The sequence below is a fragment of the Phragmites australis genome, chromosome 12, assembly GCF_958298935.1.
Source record: "Phragmites australis chromosome 12, lpPhrAust1.1, whole genome shotgun sequence".
NCBI classification, from domain to species: domain Eukaryota; kingdom Viridiplantae; phylum Streptophyta; class Magnoliopsida; order Poales; family Poaceae; genus Phragmites; species Phragmites australis.
In genome coordinates, this window is record NC_084932.1 from 6,955,016 (window position 1) to 6,977,649 (window position 22,634).

The 22,634-nt window shown below is 43.6% G+C and overlaps 1 protein-coding gene across 2 annotated transcripts; it reads left to right on the forward strand.

The window, feature by feature from the left end:
- Positions 1-6,631: 6,631 nt before the first annotated feature.
- LOC133886234 (probable histone acetyltransferase HAC-like 3) lies at positions 6,632-15,931 on the forward strand. Of its 2 annotated transcripts, none has more exons than XM_062325973.1 (16): positions 6,632-7,436; positions 8,576-8,684; positions 9,236-9,470; positions 9,554-9,733; positions 9,845-10,875; positions 11,393-11,668; positions 11,745-12,020; positions 12,741-12,869; positions 12,962-13,162; positions 13,258-13,400; positions 13,483-13,768; positions 13,849-13,988; positions 14,295-14,373; positions 14,478-14,822; positions 15,026-15,249; positions 15,369-15,931. In XM_062325973.1, the coding sequence occupies exons 1-16, from the start codon at positions 7,282-7,284 to the stop codon at positions 15,421-15,423; spliced, it is 3,864 nt and encodes a 1,287-aa protein (XP_062181957.1). In that variant the 5' UTR covers positions 6,632-7,281; the 3' UTR covers positions 15,424-15,931. The 2 variants fall into 2 exon arrangements, with proteins under 2 accessions (XP_062181957.1, XP_062181958.1); XM_062325974.1 differs by having other exon boundaries at positions 6,634-7,436; positions 15,029-15,249.
- Positions 15,932-22,634: the final 6,703 nt, after the last annotated feature.

Consider the following 22,634-nt stretch of genomic DNA (forward strand, 5'->3'; position numbering starts at 1 on the left):
GCGAAGACAAACTCGTCGGATTCGCAACGATATGGATGAATCCGAGGCTGGCCCTAGGATCAAGTGATGCAGTCAGTGCAATGAAATAGGTCACACTTACAAATATTGTCGCAAAACTGCAGGCCGTGATGCACCTGTTGTCTAGGTGAGCTTCGTGTGTGTTCAGCTAGTTTTGTACCATTTTAATATGTGCTAATTTCGCATATAGTTAATTTGCATTGAAAGTATATTGTTGTTGTATTTATTTATCAATGTATTAATGTATATGCCTTTCAAATGCAGAGATGGCTCACCCTTCGACCCCGGAGCTTTTGGACCCTGTCGTGGACAAGAAGCATCGCAGCTTCTTATCCGTCGAGCACCAGACGGAGCTAGGTGTTTTTCGCCCACGAGGCCCCGGAGAGCTGCTGACAGTAGACGAGCGATGGACCCACAGGTACTAACAAAATTTGATACGAAATTGTCATATCACTGCTGTTGTTACATATTATTGATGTACTGCAATACTTATAGGTTGGTAGCGGCCGGACTCCTACCGCTTTGCCGGTTGGTGGAGGCCCGATCAACGGAGAACCCCGAGGTTGCAGCCCGTCGTTTCTACTTTGATCGGTCGCTGATAGCAGCACTGGTCGACCGTTGGAGGCCGGAGACACATACGTTCCACCTACCGTGCAGAGAGATGACCCCGACCCTGCAGGACATGTCCTACCTCTTAGGCCTTCCTTGCGCGGGAGCGGCTGTTGGGGTCATCGATATGCAGGATGACTAGATCAACGACATGCATCAGCGATTTGGGCCGGTGGAGCGAAAGGCGGATGCACCCCCCTACGTGCCTGAGTTCTTATCCGATGCACGAGGGCCAACGAAGAAGTGGATCCTACAGTTCCAGGTACGGTAACATGGAACCTATGGAGTACTAACAAAGTATGTCGTAATGATCCTTTCTGACACCAGTCATTTTTGCGGCCGGCGTACACCCACCCACACGCCAACGCATACGCGGTCTCCAGACATTTGGAGGCCTACCTCCTTTGGTTGTTTGGATGGGTGATGTTCACTAGTGGCCAAGGCCACCTGGTTACGCGAACACTTGTCCCGTACGCCCGGTCGATAGCGGACGCTGATGCGGAGGATGTACCGCAGTTCAGCTGGGCATCCGCTGTTCTTGCAGCGACGTATCGGACGCTCTGCGACGCATGCACGAAGAAGGAGGCACTTGCCACTTTCGCCGGGTGTCCACTTCTTCTTCAGCTGTGGTCGTACAAGCATTTCGCCATAGGGAGGCCGATGGTGGGTCGCTCCCCGTACCCTGAGGAATGATACGGCGAGACGGACGAGGACGCGCCTACAATGGCCTCGCTGTGGTGTCATCGACGGGTACGTATTTTACATTAACAGTTTCGTTCGTACTATGTTAGTCGCTTAATATTTGTATTCATGTTTGTCACTCAGCCACACTGGGCCCACGAGCAGCCTCGCAGTGCGTACGAGCATTTTTGTACCCAGTTCGACAGGCTATGTCCCAACGATGTGATATGGGAGCCATACAGTGTTCGGTCCGTGCATACACGGCCAGGGTTGGGTTTGTCACCCTTGTGCACCCGCGACGAGAAGTACTGGCTCACCAATGCGCCACTTATCTTCGACATCTACGTCGAAGAGTACTCACCGCACCGCGTCATGCGGCAGTTTGGCCGTCACCAGGCATTCCCGGTCGTCCCCGTCCGTACCGTCCCCTTGCAAGTCCACAGGTACACTTGCAAAGTTACAGTTTGAGCAATCTTCTGTTCAGTTTCACTTACATTTGCCGTGGTATGAATGCAGGTACACACGGAAAGGCCAGCCAGCTGGCAACCTCTGGGCGGACCGCTTGGCCCCTTACGTGGCAACATGGGCCCAAGCGCTACAGGACGTCGTTGATGAGGCGCGCCCCCACACCGAGGGGAACTTTAGGGAGTACCTATGGTGGTACGTGCTACGTACTCGCACACGTGTCACGTACACCCCTGAGGATGTCCGGCCCCACGTCACAACGACAACAGAGACATACCCGGTGCATTGGGACGAGGACGCCGCTTTAGCAGTAAGTAACTTTTCAAGTCCGTACTCCATATTGAATGAACATAACCGTATACTTCAATTGTTCACTTTTGTTCGTTTCCGCAGACAGATATTATTTATGACGTAAATAGGGATGCAACTGCTGCCATGGAACGTGTCCGGCAAGGGCATCACCTAAGTGCGTCGGATGTTGTGAGCTTCATTAGACGGGTTTTCGACAAGACGACGCGCGCCTTGAAGCTCACCTCTTGCCGATCTAGCACAGATGTAGCAGGGCCGCCTCCCAGGACGAGTGGTGTACACGCCGAGTTGTCTCGGCCGTCTGACGTGCACCGACGTTCTTCAGTGTCGGCACCCACACGACCCCTTCTATCACGCCCTGGAGGGTCCGAGCAACATGGTACGAATTATACTTTTGAATAATACTGACCAATATCCTTTACTTATTGTTATTAAATATTCATTAGGTCCGTCTGCACAAGTCTCGACGCAGCCTCGCAGATCGAGCCCTGTGCGTCCACATTCAGGTACTCCGGGAACTCTTCTTCCTACTTTCTAATACTTTCGACAGAATAAGTTAAAATTGTGCTCAGGTTACTTCGGTGACGAGGCCGGTCCGTCTTCGGCGGCCCTACGCCCTACCCCCCCCGGAACCTACTACGGCACGTCAGCGTGTCCTTCTTCTGCTGCACCGTCGTACCACGCAGGTACAATGATACATTTTTTACTACTTTCAAAACCATATTGTTCGTATCTAACGTGATTATTTGTTCTCCTGCCGAGCCAGTACACATGGACGCCTGCCGAGCCTTCACAGTCCTCCTACCCTAGTCAGGAGGATGAGGCTGGCCTCGACACCGCATACGACATCGTCCGGGACTTCTTCGGGGGCACACCTGACTACGACGTCCTTCAGCGGTCCCAGGTTTCCAGTGCACCGCTTCGGACACATCCCACACACGATAAAGCCCTCGACACCGGTGGTCCCTACTAGGCCTACCAGAAACGTCGGCCCACCCGACCCCCTCACCTACTCCAGGGGTCACGTGAGGGTTAACCAGCGGCATCGAGACCACGATGGGGCGCACGGGCGACGGCAACGAGGGAGGCATGAGTAGCATTTTACATGTAATGTAACTAACATATGCATATTCGCTTCGTGATGTACTCCTATGTATTAAGACACGTTCACTTTGTATGGTCGACTTAGCATTTTGTAAATGCATTTCATATTCAGCACGTTCAATAAAGAAGTGACCACAGTACTAAACTTTAAGCATGACTTGACAACACATGTCTCCTGCAGCAGACTTTAAACAAGATGTGACAACACTATCCAGCTTTTTCCAATCAGTAAATGACAACACGGGTACCAATAAACGTGGAATCTCTGACCATGGGCAACGACAAAACTTTCCCATTCTTCAAGATGGAATCTGATGCTCGTCCCGGCAGCTACGCCCATGCCCTCACTCCTTTCTTCAAGACCGAATCCAATGCTCCTGCCTCCCCCAACTATAAATAGCCGAACCTCCTTACGGTGAATCATCGCTCGTTTCTCCTATCTCTCAAGGGCAATGTTTTCCTCAGCTCCATCGAGCCCACCAAAGAAACATTGGGGGACTACCATACCTGAAGGTCTCGAACCACCAATGTGCTTCTGTGGTGACCTTTGTAAGCTCCGCGAGTCTCAGGACATCTCATACACCTATGGACTGCGCTTCTTCATGTGTGCCAACTACGAGTATGACAAGCCTCGCCATGCAACAACTGGTTATCGACCGGTACGGTAACAGATATCCGCCTCATCTCTTCCGATTATGCACCCTCTTTTACTAACCGCTCATCTTGTTCCATTTGTTCAGTCCCATCCACTGCTCTGTGATTTTATTCAGTGGCTCGACAATGAGCAAAATGACTCACAGAAGCTGTGGGTCGACATGAACATGAGGTGGAGAAGGGAAGCCTACGCACATCGCGAATACGAACAACAGCAAGAGGAGCTTCGCGTCAAGCGGGAGGAAGAAGAGCGTATGAGGAAGGCGGCCCACGATCGTACCGTAGCTCAGGCTCGAGAAGCTGAGAGGGAAAGGAAGCGGGAGAGAGCCCGCCGTGCTAAGGCGGCAGGTCCCGATGCCCTTCAAAAGGGAAAGTATCCTAGATGCACGCAGTAGAGAGTACCTAATGTTACCGGACATACGTTCCTTCCCTAAGGCATGTTATGATTAGGATCAGCGCACTAATAAGTAGGTCTTAGTGCGAACCATACATGCCACCTTTGTTTCCTCATCGTATCGTCGCGATTACAGTGTATTGATATGTTTTCACCATGTGTTCAATACTATATTTGTCCTCGTTCCCACCCCCATACCCACGTAAAATGCTGCAACTATTAATTAGTGATTTTATTTCCCGTTATTACATAACCAACTCCAAATTTAATTTCTTAATTTCCTTAGACCCCTTCCTTTTTAATTTCTTTATTTACAAAAATAATACATTTTTAGAGGATAAAATGGGAAAAAAAATTAATTTAACATGAAAAATAGCCCTAACCGCCCTCTGAAAGGGCGACTATGGGTAACCGCCCCCTGAGAGGACGGTTAGCCCCTCTTGCCACCCTTTGAGGGGCGGTTAGGACCCCTAACCGCCCTCTCAGAGGGCTGCAACCCCCTGAGAGGGCTGCGGATGCCTAGTTCTGTAAATATTTTCCCCCGTAATCTATTTATTTAAATTTTAACTAAAAAAAATATAAAAATAAAAAACTCCGTTCATGCGCGTGAGAGACGGGCCGACCCATTAACGGACCAAGCCCTGTCCGAGGTGAAAACCAGGCTGGCCCATTACGGACCGAATCCCGTCCGAGGTGGCAAAAATACAAAATTAAACAATATACGCGACTGTATTTATCGAAATAGATAACATATTATCGTATTTACAATTTTAGCATTCGTATTCGGCACCTCGTTTACCGAAAATTGACTTTCGGTACATCGTACACCGAAAATACTATATTCGGCGCACGGTGTGCCGAAAATAGTACTGTAGCACCGTATTCAGCACACGGTGTGTCAAAAATGGGCTACAGTGCCATTTGCAGTACACCATATACCGAAAATGAACAGTACCGATCATGAACAGTGACAGCAGTGCGTTTGAATTTCGCTTTCCCTCTTTTTCAAAACAGTGATCTTTTGTTACTCCAAAAATTTTAAAACTTTTTTTTACGTGTTCTATAATCTATGTGCAGCCTATTTTAATTGGATTCACTGAAAAATCCATTTTCAGCACACCGTGTGCCAAATATGGTGCTACAGTGCCATTTTCGGCACACCGTGTGCCGAATACGGTGCTACAGTGCCATTTTTGGCACACCGTGTGCTGAATATGGTATTTTCGGTGTACGGTGTACCGAAAGTCAATTTTTGGTAAATAAGGTGCCGAATACGAATGCTAAAATATTAAATACGATGATATATTATCTATTTCGGTAAATACGGTCGGGTATATTATCTAATTTTGTATTTTGGCCGTCCGAGGTGGAAACCAGACCATGTCGTCCAGCTCATCAGGAGGGGAGCAAGGGGGAGAAGAAGAGAGAGAATTAGAGATGGTGGGTGGGAGGAATTAACTTTTTTATCACCATTAGATTACACCAACGAGATTTTCGCCCGCGACGGAAATCCCTTGAGCATAGCCTTATAAACGACGCATTCTAAAACGCTATCCTTCCGGTTGTCCTCCCTCAAATACCACTGGATATTGTTCATACCACACTATGCGCTATAAATAGTACTCCGCAGCTAAAAACATCATAAAAAATATGTCGATTTTTTACATGTTTTATAATTCATAAGCAACCTATTTTAATTAGATTTATCTAAAAATATTATGTAGAATTCAAACTAATATTCCTTAAAAGTGCTACTTTTGCAACTTTTAGTAATTTTTAAGGCCCCACAAAATTCCCAAAAATTCTAAGAAAATTCATTAATAATTCTCTAATGTGATGTATTAATTTCTAAAATTATCTACCACTATAGGTTATAAAAGTGAAAAAATGACTTCCTTTGTAATGCACATTTATTAGTACTAAGGAATGTGCATAAAAAAAGTCACTTTTTTACTTATAACTTTTGTAATGTACATTTGTTAGTACTAATGAATGTACACTATGAAAGAACTCACCTTTTCATCTTATAACCTAGGGTGATAGATAATTTTAGAAATTAGTAAAACACATTAGAAAAATACTAATGAATTTCTCAATTTTTTTAGAATTTTTATGAGGCCTTAAAAATTACTAAAGTTGCAAAAATAGTACTTTGGGAAATTTTAGTTTAAATTATTCATAATATTTTTAGATGAATCTAATTAAAATAGGTTGTTTATTAATTATAGTGTATTTAAAAAATCGACATATTTTTTAATCTTTTAAGCTACCGAGTACTGTTCATAGCGTACGGTACAATATGAACTGTCCCGGGTGGTATTTGAGAGAGGATAACCGGAGGATGGTGTTTTGGAATACGACATGGCGATTTGGGATAAGAGTGGTAAAAAAGTTAATTCGCCGTGGGTGGGTAGCCATGGCGATTTGGGATAAGGCCACAAGCAGTTGACCGGGGGAGATTGAGATAGGTGCTGTCGACGTGGCGAAGACCAGAGCTGGTGCCTCCCTCACCCGGTCGGTCACGGTGCGACTCCGCCACGCCCGCCGCCGCCCGTCGGGCCCCGGATTGCTGCTGCGCGGGGAAGGGCCACCGGCCACTCCGTCCATTTTCCTCCGTGCGCCGTCCCCCGGAGTGCTCCTCCCCCTCCGCCGCCGCTCAGATCTGGAGGAGGACATCGCCCCCGAGCTCGTCGCCGCGGCCGCCTCCTTTCCCCGCCTCGGCCGCCTCCGCTCTCCGCCGCTGCAGGTGAGGCCCCCCTTCCTTTGACCACGTCCCGAGCCCAACTCGAACCCAGACCGCGCCGGACTCGAGTCCGACCCGCACCCATCTCGTCTTCTGCTCACCGACGCCTGGGCCCCAACTTATTTCCGCTCTCTCTCTCCTCCTAGCCTCCATCTCGTCTCCTCCCCCACCCACTCCGCTTAACCCTAACCCTAACCCGCCGCCGGCGAGACCACGGACCTCGCGGGCCCTCCCGCGCCTTCATCCAGGGGAAGTTTTGCGCTATGCACCTGCCTTTCCCCGTCCCCCGCACCCCGGAACAGGCATGATGACTCAGACCATGCAAGGGAAAGTTTCGCGCTATGCACCAAGCAGCTTTTCCGTTCAGGAACGGTATTCGCAGAGTGAACTTGATATGCTTCAGCTGGACAACATCGATCAGCCTACCTCTCCAGTTCGCCGCCTTATCACTCAAAGAATGTAAGTTCTGAAATCACCAGCATCGACTGTAGTTTTGAATTGATGTGTACTAACAGATACATCAATTTCACCAACTATAGTTTTCGAGAGATTGATTTTTCATGTTATTTAATCTATTGCTGGTCTTATTTGTCTATGTGAACGTGCCTTGTTCTCTGGTTCTATGAACATCAATGCAATGAGTTCATTTCTTCACTTCTAATTCGGTTGGCCATTCGTATGATTATGAATTTCGGTACCCCACTCCAAAATCATCCAGATGGGCTGGTGCATTTTTCAAATGCAGTCAGAGTTGCTAAATTCGGGCATTATGAGTTCTCAATTTGCGTCTATTGTTCAGTGTTCCCCTAGGTGGCCGCCTAGGCCGTCTAGGTGCCGCTTACGTGCTAGGAGACACCATCTCGCCTAGCTAGTCTGCCAATTTATCCACCTAGGCGGCCAGCTAGCCCCACCTAGGCCCACTCAAGGCCGATTAGGTGCTATGTGCTGGTCTGCCACCCCACTAGAACCTATCGCCTAGGGGAACGCTTAGTCTCGAACAATATTTTACTATGCTATTCATATATTCAATAATTACAAGGCTGAATTCTACATTTTGTTCATATTTTACTGATATTGCGTAGTTAATCTTATACCTGGCTACTTGAGCATATTACCATTAACACTATGTTCATGATATGAGAAGTATGTGCTTGTATCTAGCCTACACTAGGAGCATATCTGATGTAGGCATGACAATGTCTCCAAAGTTGATATTCTTCATTGCATGATTGTTGCGGCAAGCTTGGCATCATCTCAGCTTTCCATTGCAGTGATACTATAGAAATCCCTCTGAACCTTCATCAATTCCACACTTACTTTTGACTATAACCTGTTTCAGAATATGTGCACAGCGAAATATTTTTTTAGTTTAAGATTCCCATTAGGACTACCAGAGGGTGGTTGAAAAAGAGATGCCTTTTCATTTTTTTATCTAATTTAGTGTTTATCTCTCTTTTCCTACAGAATTCAATAGTTTAATAATCCCTTCAGGAATACAAGAGTGGTTGGAAAAGAGATAGTTGGTTCTTTTTTTGATTTTTTTCTATGTATCTCTTTTCTCACACAGTATGTTCTGATGTTTTTTTCCTTCTATCCAGTGAAGCGTACCTGAAACAGAGGGAAGAATTTTGTAACTTCAACCCAGATTATCTTCTGAAAATTTCAAGAAACATTGATGAAAAACTCTACAGAGACGCTCAAACAACGGTTTGTGTTCTTTCATGCTTCAATGTAACCATGGTTCTCAAAATCTTGATTGTCATGCAATTTCACGACTTTACGATTGAGAATGACTGGGCTGATTCTATGATTCTCATCAAGTCGTCAGTACAATCTATGTTTTTACAATTCTCATAGTTATGATTCTACAATTTGCGATCTTACTGAAAGACCTCCGATCCAATTCAGAATCTGCGATTTAAACAACCTTGAACGTTGCTACAATATATGATAAACCAATTTATCTTTTATTCAAGTCTGCCTTTTTTTTTCCTTTCCTATCGCATGCTCTTAAGAACTCAGCTACATGCTCAACTGAAGCTAACTCATAATAAAAATTAGTTATTCTTGTACTCTGTTTTGCTTCTGTTGCTTCTTGCATTTTACTGTTGCTGCTGATTAATTCGATATGCTCATGGAAATTTTGTTCGAATCGAATACTAAATGTCTTATTAGGCCGAAGTTGCACTTCCATTATCTAAAAAAGAAATCTTATTACCTTTTGAATGTCTTGCTAACATATACTCTTTTTTTATCAGCTCCATTACATGGATCTCAACACTGTAGAAGTTAGAGTGAATACTGTGCTCAGTTCTATATCATTTGGCAGCCACAGAGATTCTTGGTTATCTTCAGCAACTTCATTCACACAAAACTTACAGCAGCTGACTGGGATACAGGTGCCAGATTCTAGTATCTATCAGGGTAGAGATGGCCCTGGTTTTACTAATGCACCCTCGCGTGTGCCTTCATGTACTGTGTTCACTTCTCAGAGTAAGTTTGGATGATCAGTTCTCTACTTTTATCTTACAATACGCGTTCAAAATTATAATTCTTTATTGGTTTGATTGTGGCAGGATATGCACCAAATGATCACAATATGGCTGCTGCTAATTTTGCTATAGCTGGAAGGCCTGAAACCATTACAAACACCATAGTTGCTCCATGTGTCTCTGCACTTCCAAATTGTAGTTCTGGCCTTTGTGGGATTGTCAGTGCTGGATTGCACAATGGCCACATAAAGGACAATTTTCCAGGTAATTATTTTCCTTTCCAGGCCTTACAAATTTGATTTGATCATAAAGGACCATTTGCACTTCCTATTGATTTGGTTATTGCATCATAAATTTATGAGCGAATATTGCCAGGTGATGCTCATCAAATTGATAGTCCACAACCGTCAATGTCTGGGAGTTCCAGTCCTTTCTCAGCAGTGTGTGATCCAACCACAATTTCCAGTACAATGATAAGATCTTCGATGGACTCTATCTATAAAACAAATGGACAAAAACTTTCTACAGGTTGCAATGTAAATTCTCCCGGTCAGGAACGATCATTTCAACTATACAGAGAATATGAGAAAGATTTAGATTGTGCATGGAATCAGCCAGTTAAGCAATCAAATCAGTCAAATGTCACAACTGAAAGCCATGAAATGTTGTACCTCAGTGACCACACTGAAAAGTGTCTATATCCCAAAGGAGAATGTGGAGTTGACAGAAACATGGAAATGAAAGAAAAGCATTGGCACATATCGGACTGCAAAGGTTTGTGCAGGGAGAAATACACAAATTTAAACACACCCTTTTCCCACTGCCAGTGCTGCTTCATAACTGATTGTGGTACTTGTGACCCTGTGAGAGAGAGCGTGGAGAGATCTGAACAGACATCAAATAGCACGGTGTCAAAGCCAACTTCACCTATTTCAGATGAATCTTCTGGCAAGCATCGTCCGGCAAAACGCATGAAGGCTGATTTTCCCAATCATGCCCATGCCAGTCAAATAGAGAGTCCAAAGGAGCAAAAGCCTGTTGTCAATGAGACTCATGTATATAGAGAAACAGTACAATCAGAAAGCACAGAATTGCCTACAAAGTCATCATTCTGCAGTTCCTTGGGAGACAATAATGCTGACACCAATAAAATATTTGAATCTGGTAGTGTAGATGTGCATAAGATGGAGACTGTTAAATCACCGGAGACTTGTGCACAAACAGAAGAATTGCACTGTACAAATGGTGATATTGAGATGAAAGACTCTAAGACTGCTGCATTGCATCAGACACCAAGAGGGGTCAATTTAAATTCAAGGAAAAAACGAGCGGCTTCCATACTTTACTCATTAACTACTGAGGAGCTTAGAGATCACATGGGAAGCCTAAACCAACATACTTGTCTGGTGAGCGAATAGCCCTTTGGATCTCCTCTGAGTTTTGTATTGCTGTTAATACAATTGATTCTTGTTTGATCCTGTAGCATCAACATACTATGTCACCTAGATATTACCGAGTTATATAATCATGTTCCATGTGATCTTATCCATGCTTAAGAATATACTCCCCTCAGTTTTAAATACTTCACGCTTTGACCAAGATCCAGTTAAACTTTTAAAATTTTGACCATCAATAGCTTCCAAAATATAGTTATAATATCTAATAAAAATATAATATTATGAAAGTGTTTTTCAAGACAAATCTACATGTATGATTTTTATGTTTCCAAACTAAATATTTTGGAAGCTATTGACAGTCAAAATTTTAGTAGTTTGACCAGATCTTGGTCAAAGCGTCAAGTATTTAAAACTGGAGGGAGTAGGTTTTATTTCATTCAGATTGGGTTATGTCGTTTATGATTTAATCTGTTTATTTAGAGCCATAATTCATATCCCTGATCGTCATTCGCTTTACATTTTTCAGAGCAAGGCGACATCTGAAGAATTTCAATTAATTGAAGGATTGCCTGATCAGAATACATGCAGTTTATGTGGGATGGAGAGGCTTCTTTTTGAACCTCCTCCCCGATTTTGCGGTCTCTGTTTCAAAATAATAAATTCTACAGGCTGCTATTACGTTGCAGTTGAAAATGGGAATGATAAAATTTCTATATGTAGCAAATGCCACCATCTTAGTAGTTCAAAAGCTAAATACGATAAGAGATTCAGTTACACCGAAACAGATGCTGAGGCTGAATGGGTAATGTGCCTTCCATCTCTAGTTATTCTTATGTTTATATTAATTACTCATCTTTTGTTTGCTTGTGTCATTTCAGTGGGTCCAGTGCGACAAGTGCAAAGCTTGGCAGCATCAAATCTGTGCTCTTTTTAACAAAAAAGTTGTAGATGAAGAGGCGGAATATACTTGCGCTAAATGTTTCTTGAAGGAAAAAGATTGTGGAAATATTTATTCGCTGGAGTCATCCACTGTTCTTGGAGCATGGGAGTTGCCAAGAACTAAACTAAGTGATCATGTTGAGCGAAGGCTTTCGGAGAGGCTTGAGCGGGACAGGCAGCAAAGGGCAAGTGCCTCCGGAAAAAGTGTTGAAGAGGTATCTATCTCACAGTTCAGAAAATAAAATAAGGCTCATGCATATCTGCTAATGTTTGAGTGCACACAGTTTTTGACTTTTAGTCCTAATAACCCCTGTTTAAATGTTATTTCTGTTTTCCATAAACTTTTCTGTGCTACCGGGTCTTTCTTATCCTTGTTGATCAGAAGCAGGTGGTAGCCTTCTTACTGTAATCTTCAACGTTGAATTCAGTACCAAAAATGTGCCTGCATTTGAAATGAATTTGGGTTCATGTTTCCTTAGAGTCACACTCTATTCTGTTTGGTTGGAAATCCTTGTCTTGGTGTGGCCTTTGCAATGCACATTTAATTGGTTTTCATGATGCATCAACACTGTATTACATAATTTTAATATGCTACTGTTCATTGCTTTCCATAAACTTTTCTTTGTGACTTTTGGTGAGTTGTTGTGTTTGCATTTCATTGATCATCAAGATAGAATGGTCAGATGCATAGAGTTCCCAGCATCAGTGAATCTTTGCCCAACCAAATTGATGTGGCTATCCAGGTCATATTACAATCCTATCCAAAACCTGTGAAGATTAGGATTTTGGAAAAGGTTGTCATTACTGATACTTATTCGTATCAGACTACCTATGCTGGTCTGTGTTATCTGCTTCTGTCTCCAGGAATTGTATTGCAAACTGAAGTTCGCTTTGGAGTAAGCTTATTTACTTTTGTTGTTGTGTTCCACTTTTAGGTACCAGGAGTTGAAGGTCTTACAGTTAGAGTGGTTTCTTCAGCTGATAGAGTACTCCAAGTGCAACCGCGTTTTCAAGAATTTTTTAAACAAGAAAAGTACCCTCGCGAATTTCCATACAAATCAAAGGTTGTTGGATGATCGATTATTTTTTTACCATGAAATCCTATTTCTTGCTATCTAGTAGATAATTGTAGCTATCTTTTCTGTCTTATATACAGGCCATTCTGTTGTTTCAAAAGATCGATGGTGTAGATGTTTGTCTGTTTGCCATGTATGTACAAGAGTACGGCTCAGATTGCCCATCACCAAACCAGAGGCATGTTTATCTTGCATATATCGATTCTGTCAAGTACTTCAGGCCTGAAATCAAATCTGCAAGTGGGGAAGCTCTCCGTACCTATGTGTATCATGAAATTTTGGTATGAGAAGTGCAAATAATTATCAAACACTTTTTAGATTGCATAATGAGCTTATGTTTCTAGAGTCTGATCTTTCTTCCAATGCTACTTTTTAGATTGGTTATCTGGATTACTGCAAGAAACGAGGATTTGTAAGCTGTTCTATATGGGCTTGCCCATCTACAAAGCGCGATGACTATGTTTTATATTGTCATCCAACAGCACAAAAGATGCCCAAGTCTGACAAGCTTCGGAGTTGGTTTGTCCTCCTAACATGTTATTAGACTTAAACCATATTAATTGTTTATGGGCCATCATTTATCTCTTATTAATAATTTTAGGTACCAGAACTTGATCAAGAAGGCTGTTAAGGAGGCTGTAGTTGTGGAGCGCAATACACTCCATGACTTTTTCCTTCAGCCTACCAATGAAAGCAAGGCCAATATCTCAGCAGCATGCTTGCCATACTGTGAGAACGATTTCTGGCCTGGGGAAGCAGAGAAACTCCTTGAGAAGAAAGATGATAAAACTTCACAGAAGAAAGAGACGCAAGTGGGAAGGCTCTTACGTGTTGCCAAACGTGATGACAGAAAAGGAAACCTTGAGGATATTTTGCTTGTGCACAGGGTTAGTATATTTCATTTGTGATTTTCTCCCCCTTTCAGCATTTTATAGGCACCTAACATCTTATTTTTCATTGTTGCAAGCTTGGAGAAAGGATGCGCACCATGAAAGAAGACTTTATTATGCTTTGTCTGCAGCAGTTCTGCAAGCACTGTCACCAACCCATTGTATCTGGTAAAAGTTGGGTTTGCACCAGCTGTAAAAACTTCCATCTTTGTGACAAGTAAGCATTTCTTCTGATCACAATTATCATGTTTGACACTACTCACATAGTTGCATAAGACTTTGATGACCATATACGATGGGATCATGATTGTTTAGAATTGAGCAGCATAGTAAATGCCTGTTCTTGTGAAAAAAAAAAAATGTTTGACTGCACGCATGTATTCTCCTCTAATGTGTTAGACCCTTGTACTCATCAACCTCCAACTTCTTTCTGAGCTCGTTGTTTGTCAATCAAATGGCTAATGTGAATGTACTTTCTCCCAATTGTTGTTACTTAGATTGATAACATTGTTGGTTACCATAGGTGTCATGCTGAGGAGCAGAATACCGCACAGAAGGACAGGCATCCAGCTACAACGAAACAGAAGCATGCATTTCGAAGGGTATGTATTGCGCATTTTTTAGGCTCGGTTTCATCAATATGCTTCTTTTTAATAGATGCATGATGGAATTTATATACTAAAGGCAGTAGCTAACTGTCCAACAGATAGAGGTAGAACCTCTTCCGGAGACTGATGATGGAGACCCAGCAATGGAAAGGAAGTATTTTGACAGCAGAATAGATTTCTTGAAGCACTGCCAAGACAATCAGTACCAGTTTGATACCCTCCGGCGAGCAAAACACTCTACAATGATGATTCTTTATCTTCTACATAATTTGGCTTGTTCTGCTTGCCACCATGCCATGGATCAATGCTTGGCGTGGCGGTGTCTAGTGTGCCTAGGCTGCAACTTTTGTGATCCATGCTACAAACAAAATGGTCAGAGTTTGCATATTCATGAATTGAGACAGACTGACAATCGCAAAATATTGCAGAAGAACACTCTACAGGTATCGTCTTAAATTAGCAACTGAAGCTTCTGCATATCTTATGTTGTGTTCCCTAGTGGATAAAGTTCTAATCTTTGCCTGTTGTTCTGGCATTCTTTTTTTTTTCTTGGATTTTTTACAAGATTATCTCGATGCATTGCTTCTAGTTACATTGTCATGAATTTTTTCACCATCTCTTATGAATGTTCTACATGTTTTCAAAGCAGGACTACTTTGAAGGCTTGATGCATGCATCGAGATGCTTCGATCCTCGTAATTGCTCTTCTCAAATTTGTGTAACCTTGAAGAAATTGTTCTTCCATGGTGTACGATGTGATATTCGTGCTCGCAACTGGGGTGGTTGCAAGAAGTGTGTGTTCATGTGGAAACTTCTGCTCAGCCACTCAAGAGATTGCAATCACGCGGATTGTTCAGTTCCCAGATGCAGGTAAAACCATGCTTCATCTGCCTTGTTCAGCACTTCTCTCTCGAAACACATCTGCATTACTTGATAAACTCCCTTTCACCAATTTTGCTCACCCACAAAATGTTATGTAATCCTTGCAGGGATATAAAAGTATACATGACTGGAAAAAAGAAGCTTGCTGGGCCTGTGTTGTAGCAGGTCAGCGGATCAGAAGTCTGCTTCATGTATACACAAGTGAACTAGTACTGGATCCCCCCCCCCCCCTCCTTAAGCAGTAAAATTTGTTGGTGAAAATACAATAAATCTGTGGTTGGGCGGACTGACTGCAAGGTAAATAAAATGGTGACTTGGTGGTGGCAACGTGGAGGTGGCTGTGGCCTGAGTTATTTGTTTCGCTGGTTTTCCTGTCATTGGCTGATGAAAGGCATGCCTGTCGAGTGGCTGCGCTATAACTGTTGTTTCTCAAATTTACCCAGGGAATTACCAACGGAAGCTTACATAGGCAATCTGACATTTGTTTAGTGTCCGTACATATCTTGTACATATAGTTCCCTTGCAATTCATAGGTGGATCAACAGAATAGATGGTTTCATTTCTTCCTTGTCCTTCTTTTTTGTTCCAGATTGTATTGAACAAGGCCACAGTTTTGTTCAGTATTGCTGTGCAGTGGCGACATCAAAATTCAATGAATGAGAATTGTGTATATTTACCCTCCTTTTCCCCGGCTTGTCACGAGTTTCTTCATGTTACTTGATAGTTGTGGAACCGCGTTTATCCAAGCAAATTAGATGAATAATCATCACCGGTGTCTTGATTCGTTGGATTTGGACTCGTGGTTGCGAGTGAGCGATTTGCAAAGGATCGCAGTTCCTTTTCTCTACGTGCAAAACTTTGTGTTGAATCTGCGTCTGGAAGCAAAGCAAGCTCATCGAGAAGCGAAGCTGTGCCAAAGGGTTGGCATGGGCTGATAGCGAGGAGGGCTGCCTCTCGTGATCTTACAACTTTTACTGCAATCAGATTTGTAACCGTATCATGTATGTATTTATATCCTTCACTACATTTGGGTACTAGAAATATCTTGTATCATACTTTATAATTAGGGAAAATTGTAAAAAGCCACTAGCAAGTTAGGGGTTTTTAACTTCCAAATACCTACCTACATCTTAATTCCGTATGATCTAATATCTGCAAGTCTTATGTGTTCCTAAATTCCCTTGTGCCATTGTCATGGCTGCCGTACGGCCTCTAGCATGGCTCGACTTGTCCTGCATAGTATCCATGTGGAGGTCCTTGAGATGTCTTAATTGTATCGGAGCTCACCTGAGTGAGAGAATCACACATGGTAGCATTGACAACTTGATTTAGGGAAGATGGTTAAATCTCGACGGTGATGGCACCAAACTCTAGGAAAACGCACAGGCAAGCTTATGCTGGTGAGTCAAGCACTCACATGATGGCTAGAGAGGCCACCACATTCAGTATGATGGGTGAGAAATCACTCATAGGTTTTATGTGTTTCCAAATTGAGAACATTATGGAGTTCACTGATAAAAATCTAGGAAAATATGTTTTCCATAATCTATTAGTAAATGGGTTCGATGAAATAATTTTGCTCCCTTGGTTTGGGTGCTCCTTTTGGGTTGTCGATGATTAAATTGGTGGCGCCAACTTTGCATTCCAGATCATTCATAGACTCTTGCACCGTTGGTCAACGTTGATGACTTGATGTTATGCTTGTTTGCACGTATCTCTTGCGGTGTTCCTAGATCTAGAGCCTTTTTGTTTTATTTTGGTATATCTTGTGTCTCTCGTCCTCAGTGTTCTTCGTCTTCACTTCCTCTCGCGGTGGTCCAACAAGATCTTTAGCTAATGGGGATACATATCAGACTTGAGATAACAATTGTCATCTATGTTTGTGTAATTTAATTAATCTCTAAGGACCTTTCTGTAATCATAGGGTTATAATCACCATCATTATTTTAATATAATACATGCTCCGTTTGAAAAAAAAAAGTGATAGAGCTTTGCCTTGCCTCAGCCATCTCCTATGCCAGCTATCATTTCAAATAGTAAAATAGTGAAGTGTAGCTGTAAGGTAGGTACAATAGAGGATACTAGGATTGAAACATATATTGTTGATCTGCCATCACTACGTGAAAAAAGAGTTTCAGTGACTGTCATAATTGATATTAGTGATGGGTTCCGTACCCGTCAACCCAAACACATCATTTGCCGGTAAGAAAAGTATCATCGATACACAGGATATCCCGACAATTCTCGAAAGCTTTGATACATGCTCCTAATGCGAAGAAATATCACTTTAGGACGTATTTTCCAGGTTTGGATAACAATAAGTATTTATCAATGTCGTAATACATCACCAGGTTCCTTCGAGCAATAGTCCACAACAAATATGGCAGATTGTCATATGACGCTTCGTAGGTCCTGAACCTCATCTCAATTGCCTTCATCTTCGCCCTCCATGCCTTGTTGTAGCTGATATTGTACCTGTACTCCTCAATTTGTCTGATTATAGATCCTGATTCGTAGTTCAGGTTATTCACAATCTGGTGTACATCACATCGGTCACAAAGGCTGAGATGATGTTCCTGCGGTTGGGCTCAAGTTCTTCCATCATGTAAGTGTGGTTGACCACAATCAATACCTCCCAATAGTCAACACACTTCCCCTTGAAGCCGTGCACCCACCACAGACAACATGCCTTCATGCACTTGACATCATATTTTTTCTTGCTTGACTTCACAATATAAACTAGCGCTGAAGCGATGTCGTCCATTGAGTCACTGCATCCTTTATGGCTTGACTGGTAGGATACCTAGCACCCTGCTCACCTCATTCTGCGTATACTCTCAGGCCACTTGATTCCTCTCATTCACCACAAGATTGTTAAAGTTCGGATTCTTTCAGTCTGCGGGAATAGGAGTATCATCTTCATCATCTGAGATGTCATACTCAGGGGATTCGTCATCATGAAGATCATCCCACTCCATCTGTTCAATTAGAGAAGGGATTCGTTCCCCTCGTCTGCCTCACCGTTTGGTTCAGTCGTATACTCCGATGAATATGCATCATCCGGATTGACATCATCCTCATACTCTTCCTCATTACCCTCCTTCGTGTACCCCTACTCTGCATCTCCCACACTGCCTCCTTATTCTTTCATTGCACAAGCAATATAGGATGTCAACCTCTGTGCACAACATCCTGCAGGTACCTCTTCCACACTAAATATTCCCAGAGCAGGTACACATCATAGTACACACCATCTCTCACTCGGTTGCCCACAATGCTAATGATCATCTCTTGAACCTCGGGGTCTACTTTGAAACCCCGCATCAACCAAACATATAAGTGTCTAACACTTTTGTGCATATGTCTGAAGATACCCTTATCCATTGAGTGAAATACGAACAATACTACCCCTTCAGGACCATATAATATTTCACTGTCCTCATAAAAAATCCTAAACTACTGCATTTCCGACATACCTGACAACCATCGATAAAACACTAATATTATTTCGACAGAACATAAATAATTATGTAAAACTACATCTACAATGAAAAATTAATTACAAAACATAACCCAACATGTAATCTATACTGCAACAAAATATTTCCAGATCGCTACATCAAACATCTCTAAATCATACATGTATCAAACATGTTATGACTACACTGTATCCAAATCATACATCTATTACTTAACATATGTCTAAATACTACATCTAATTGCTAAAAAATCATATAAAAATGATCTGATCACTAAAATATATCTAACCCTAATTCTAAAACTAGATCTACATTGTAACCTACGTCTAGTGGCTATCCTACCGGATTTGTAAAAAAATTCTAGATCTAGTATCTAACCTATGTCAAACCTAGCACTAGTAGCTATCCTATCGGGTTTGTAAAAAAATCAGAGCGAAAAAAGTATACCACTTTCCTCCGGCAGGGCATCACCACACAATTTCCCCCTCTCCTCTCCCCTCCCTTTCTCTCATCTCCTCTCTTCTCGGCTGTGTTGGCATGAAATGAGTGGTTAACGTCGACAGGGTTGACACGGCCGGATTAAATACTCAAAAGATCTCGCTCATTCAACAGACAAGACCTTTTGAGTGGGTCCGTAATCTTGGAGATCTCATCGGTTCAGTGGGCAAGATCTAGTTCTCGCTCAGTAAACAAGTGAGATATTCCTTTATCTGATTATTTAATGCACTGAGCATCGGGATATACAAGTTCTCACCTATTGAATAGGGGACGATAGTTTGCACATACAATTTTGTTAAATAGACATGTATTCTTAAAAATATTATATATATAAATATATAAAAGTTCTATTCTTCCGTTCTTTGGCCCAGATCGATGTGTGGCCAATGTGCCACGTTCTTTCACCCCTCTCCCTCTCTCTCGCGGGCAGTGTAGACCGCTGGAAGTAAATTTTATAAGATTAATCTTTATGTGTAGACTTTTTTCTGTGCATAATATGTATTATACACAGTACAGAGAGGATCCACTTAGAAAAAGGTGAGAGGGGATCGTATGGAGCTCTATACATTCTCTAAAATTTGCTTCCCAGCACGCCCTGTGCTCTCCTGTCCCGCAGCGCCACGAGCCCACGACACAGAGGCTGTCTTCCTCCGAGCCGCTGCTCGTCTCCTAGCCGCCTTCAGCTGCCCCTCTCTCCAATCCGCCCTCTATCCCTAACAAACCCGTCTCTATCTCTAGCGTCCGAATCAAGTTGCGTCCTCCTTTATCTCCTATTCAAATCTTCAGTTGGATTTGCATCCGGTTACTTGTTCTTCCCGAATCCTAACCATCTTGACGTCAATCTCTTCGTTGTCGCTGCCTATATAAAGAGGATGGATCTACTATGAGGAGGCGGGGCGCTGAGGGGGAAGAGCGGGCGGAGCCGCCGCCGCTGCCGTCCCTGGAAGGGGACAAGGGCGACGCCTCCCTGCTGCCGCCGTTGATGACCGTCGTGCCACCCTGCTGCTGGCGACCTCTGAGCTTGCGCTGGTGTGAGCCGTGTGTTGCCGCCGCCGTGCCGGACGGTGCGCGTCGTTGTCATCGTGCTGGATGAGGTATGTCGCCGGTTGCCCGCTCTGTGTTTGGGCCCGGCCTTTGCCCGTTGTCCCCGGCCTTCGCGCCGTCGTGCCCGTGTTTGTGCCCGGCCATCTCATCGTTGAGCTGCGCGTGTCTCTGTCCGGCCGTGTCACCGTTGAACTGCATCGCCACATGTTGACTCGATCTTCTCCGCCGTTGATTGGCCACTGTCGAGCTCCGCTAGTGAAGTATTGTTGCTGTGTGGGCCGACGCCGCGCCGCTGTGAGCCACCGGCTGATGTGTTCGTGGCTGTCGCCGCCGTGTTGGCTGATCTCTGTGTCGCTGCAGGCGTGTGCGTGCTGTTGCCGTGTCTGGCTCCCTCTCTCTGTTTGTGGTGCTGACGATCCATGTTTTCGCTGTCAATGTGTGTGTGCGCCGCCATGTTGCCGAGCGTCATGCTGCCGTGTTGCTGTGCTCGTGCCAACCCAACTGTTGTCGTTGATCTTTGCCGCGTGCGTATGCCCAGATGTGTTCCAGCTGCCGTCGTGCCGTGTCTTGCTCGCTGGCACAGCGTGTCGACTCTTTCTTGGGTCACCGTTGTGCCGCGGCTCGGCTGCTGGCGTGGTGAGAGATGCCGTTGAACTTCGCTGTGCTCTGGTCCGTCTGACGTGTGTGTTCTCGCCGACGTGCCACGGGTGTGTTGTGGCTGCTATCTTTGATCTGAGTTTGGCTGGCGTATGCTCGTGTTACATTGTTGCTGGTTGGCTGTGGGCTGTTCTGGGTGCCGCCCTGGTTCTGGGTGCTCCCCTCCTTCCTGGTTCTAAATGCCCTGTTATCGGACAATGTAGTAGCCGATCTAGTGAGGCTGTGGTGTTGACTGACACTTTGCAGTTCTATTCCTGTGATGTATAGCTAGTGGTCAATGTTGCTGCTCTCTTGTTGATGCTTGGCTGAAGCAGTTTTTCTGGCCGTGATGCTTGTTGATTTGTGGCAAATGTTGGGTTGCCTTGATATCTGTACTATCTCCATGGGTGTTGGCCCTGCTGATGGCGCCAATTTGAGGCGCTGAAGCTATAGTGTTGATAGTCAATGTGATGCTTTGAGGCTTTAGTGTTGTCAGACAATTTGATGTTGCAGTCCGGTGACGACGTCGATTTCCCGGCAATGTGCTATTTGGTTTCCTGATGAGGATGATATTGGCCTGCTCGGTTGCCTATTGTTTTGGTGACCTGATGTTACTGTTATTGGCCTTCTTGGTTGCCTGCTATTTTTGGTGGCCCGATGATGATGATATTGGCCTTCTTCGTGGCCTGTAGTTTTGGTGATCTGATGCAGATAGGTGTTGGCTCGAGATATTGTTTGTTGTCTCTATTGCCAATGATTGTCTTAATGTGTTGGTTGCCACTTTAATGTGGCCAGTGATGATACTGAGGCCCCGAGTTCATGTTGCTTTGTTGATAGCTTGGGTGATATTATTCATCCTTTGTGATGGGTGCTGGTAATGATGATGATTTCCCCTCTGTCAGGATAGTAGCCAGCTATGTGTTGCCTGCTGCCTCGGGTTAATGGCCGATGATGATCTTTGAGGCCAAAGAGAGATGCTGCCTAGGGTTGCCTTGTTGCTTTGACTGAGGATGCTACGGGTTGAGGTCTAGGGAAGTAGTGAGAGGGTAGTAGATGTTGTTCTTTCGCCTGAGGTTGATGACATGAGATTGATGATGTTTCTTGTTGCCTATTGGTCGATGATGCTATAATGAAACAAACATTTTTATTTCATTTTATATTTCTATTATATTATTGTTATATTTGTCTCTTGTTTCTTGTTTACAACTATAAAGGGTTCAGGAGACCATCAACGAGATGATCATCACATGCGGCTCAATCATAGGTTGTTGGTGAATATGGATGTAATTAACCAGAGAGTTTGAACCCGGTAGACACGGTCGTCAGAAATTAGCCAGATACGTGTATTATTTGATACATGCAATGTAATTGAAAAACTTGTATTTTATGAATTTAAATGGATAAATGGATGAATAAATATAAGTGTTTTCTTTTACATTATTGTTTTTTACTTGTATACTATATGTATACTGGCACATACGTGCTATATAGTATACTAAGCGAAACGCCATCAATGGCTCTTTTCCTCGCGCGAAACATACATTCAATGAAATATTGATCTCTTTCTCTATACAAAAGTTCAATGGAAGAAGCAGGAACAAAAGAAACAGCATGACATCTCCCCTAAATAGGACACCACGAACCCACAAAGGAACAAAGCCTCGGCAAGGAAGAAGCCCATCATGGCCCCAGAGTAGTGGCACACGTGGAAGGGTC

Coding starts and splice junctions, on each gene's coding strand:
- LOC133886234 (XM_062325973.1), top strand. CDS start 7,282: ATGATGACTCAGACCATGCAAGGGAAAGTTTCGCGCTATGCACCAAGC. Junction 7,437..8,575: donor CGCCTTATCACTCAAAGAAT/GTAAGTTCTGAA, acceptor CCTTCTATCCAG/TGAAGCGTACCTGAAACAGA. Junction 9,471..9,553: donor TACTGTGTTCACTTCTCAGA/GTAAGTTTGGAT, acceptor TGATTGTGGCAG/GATATGCACCAAATGATCAC.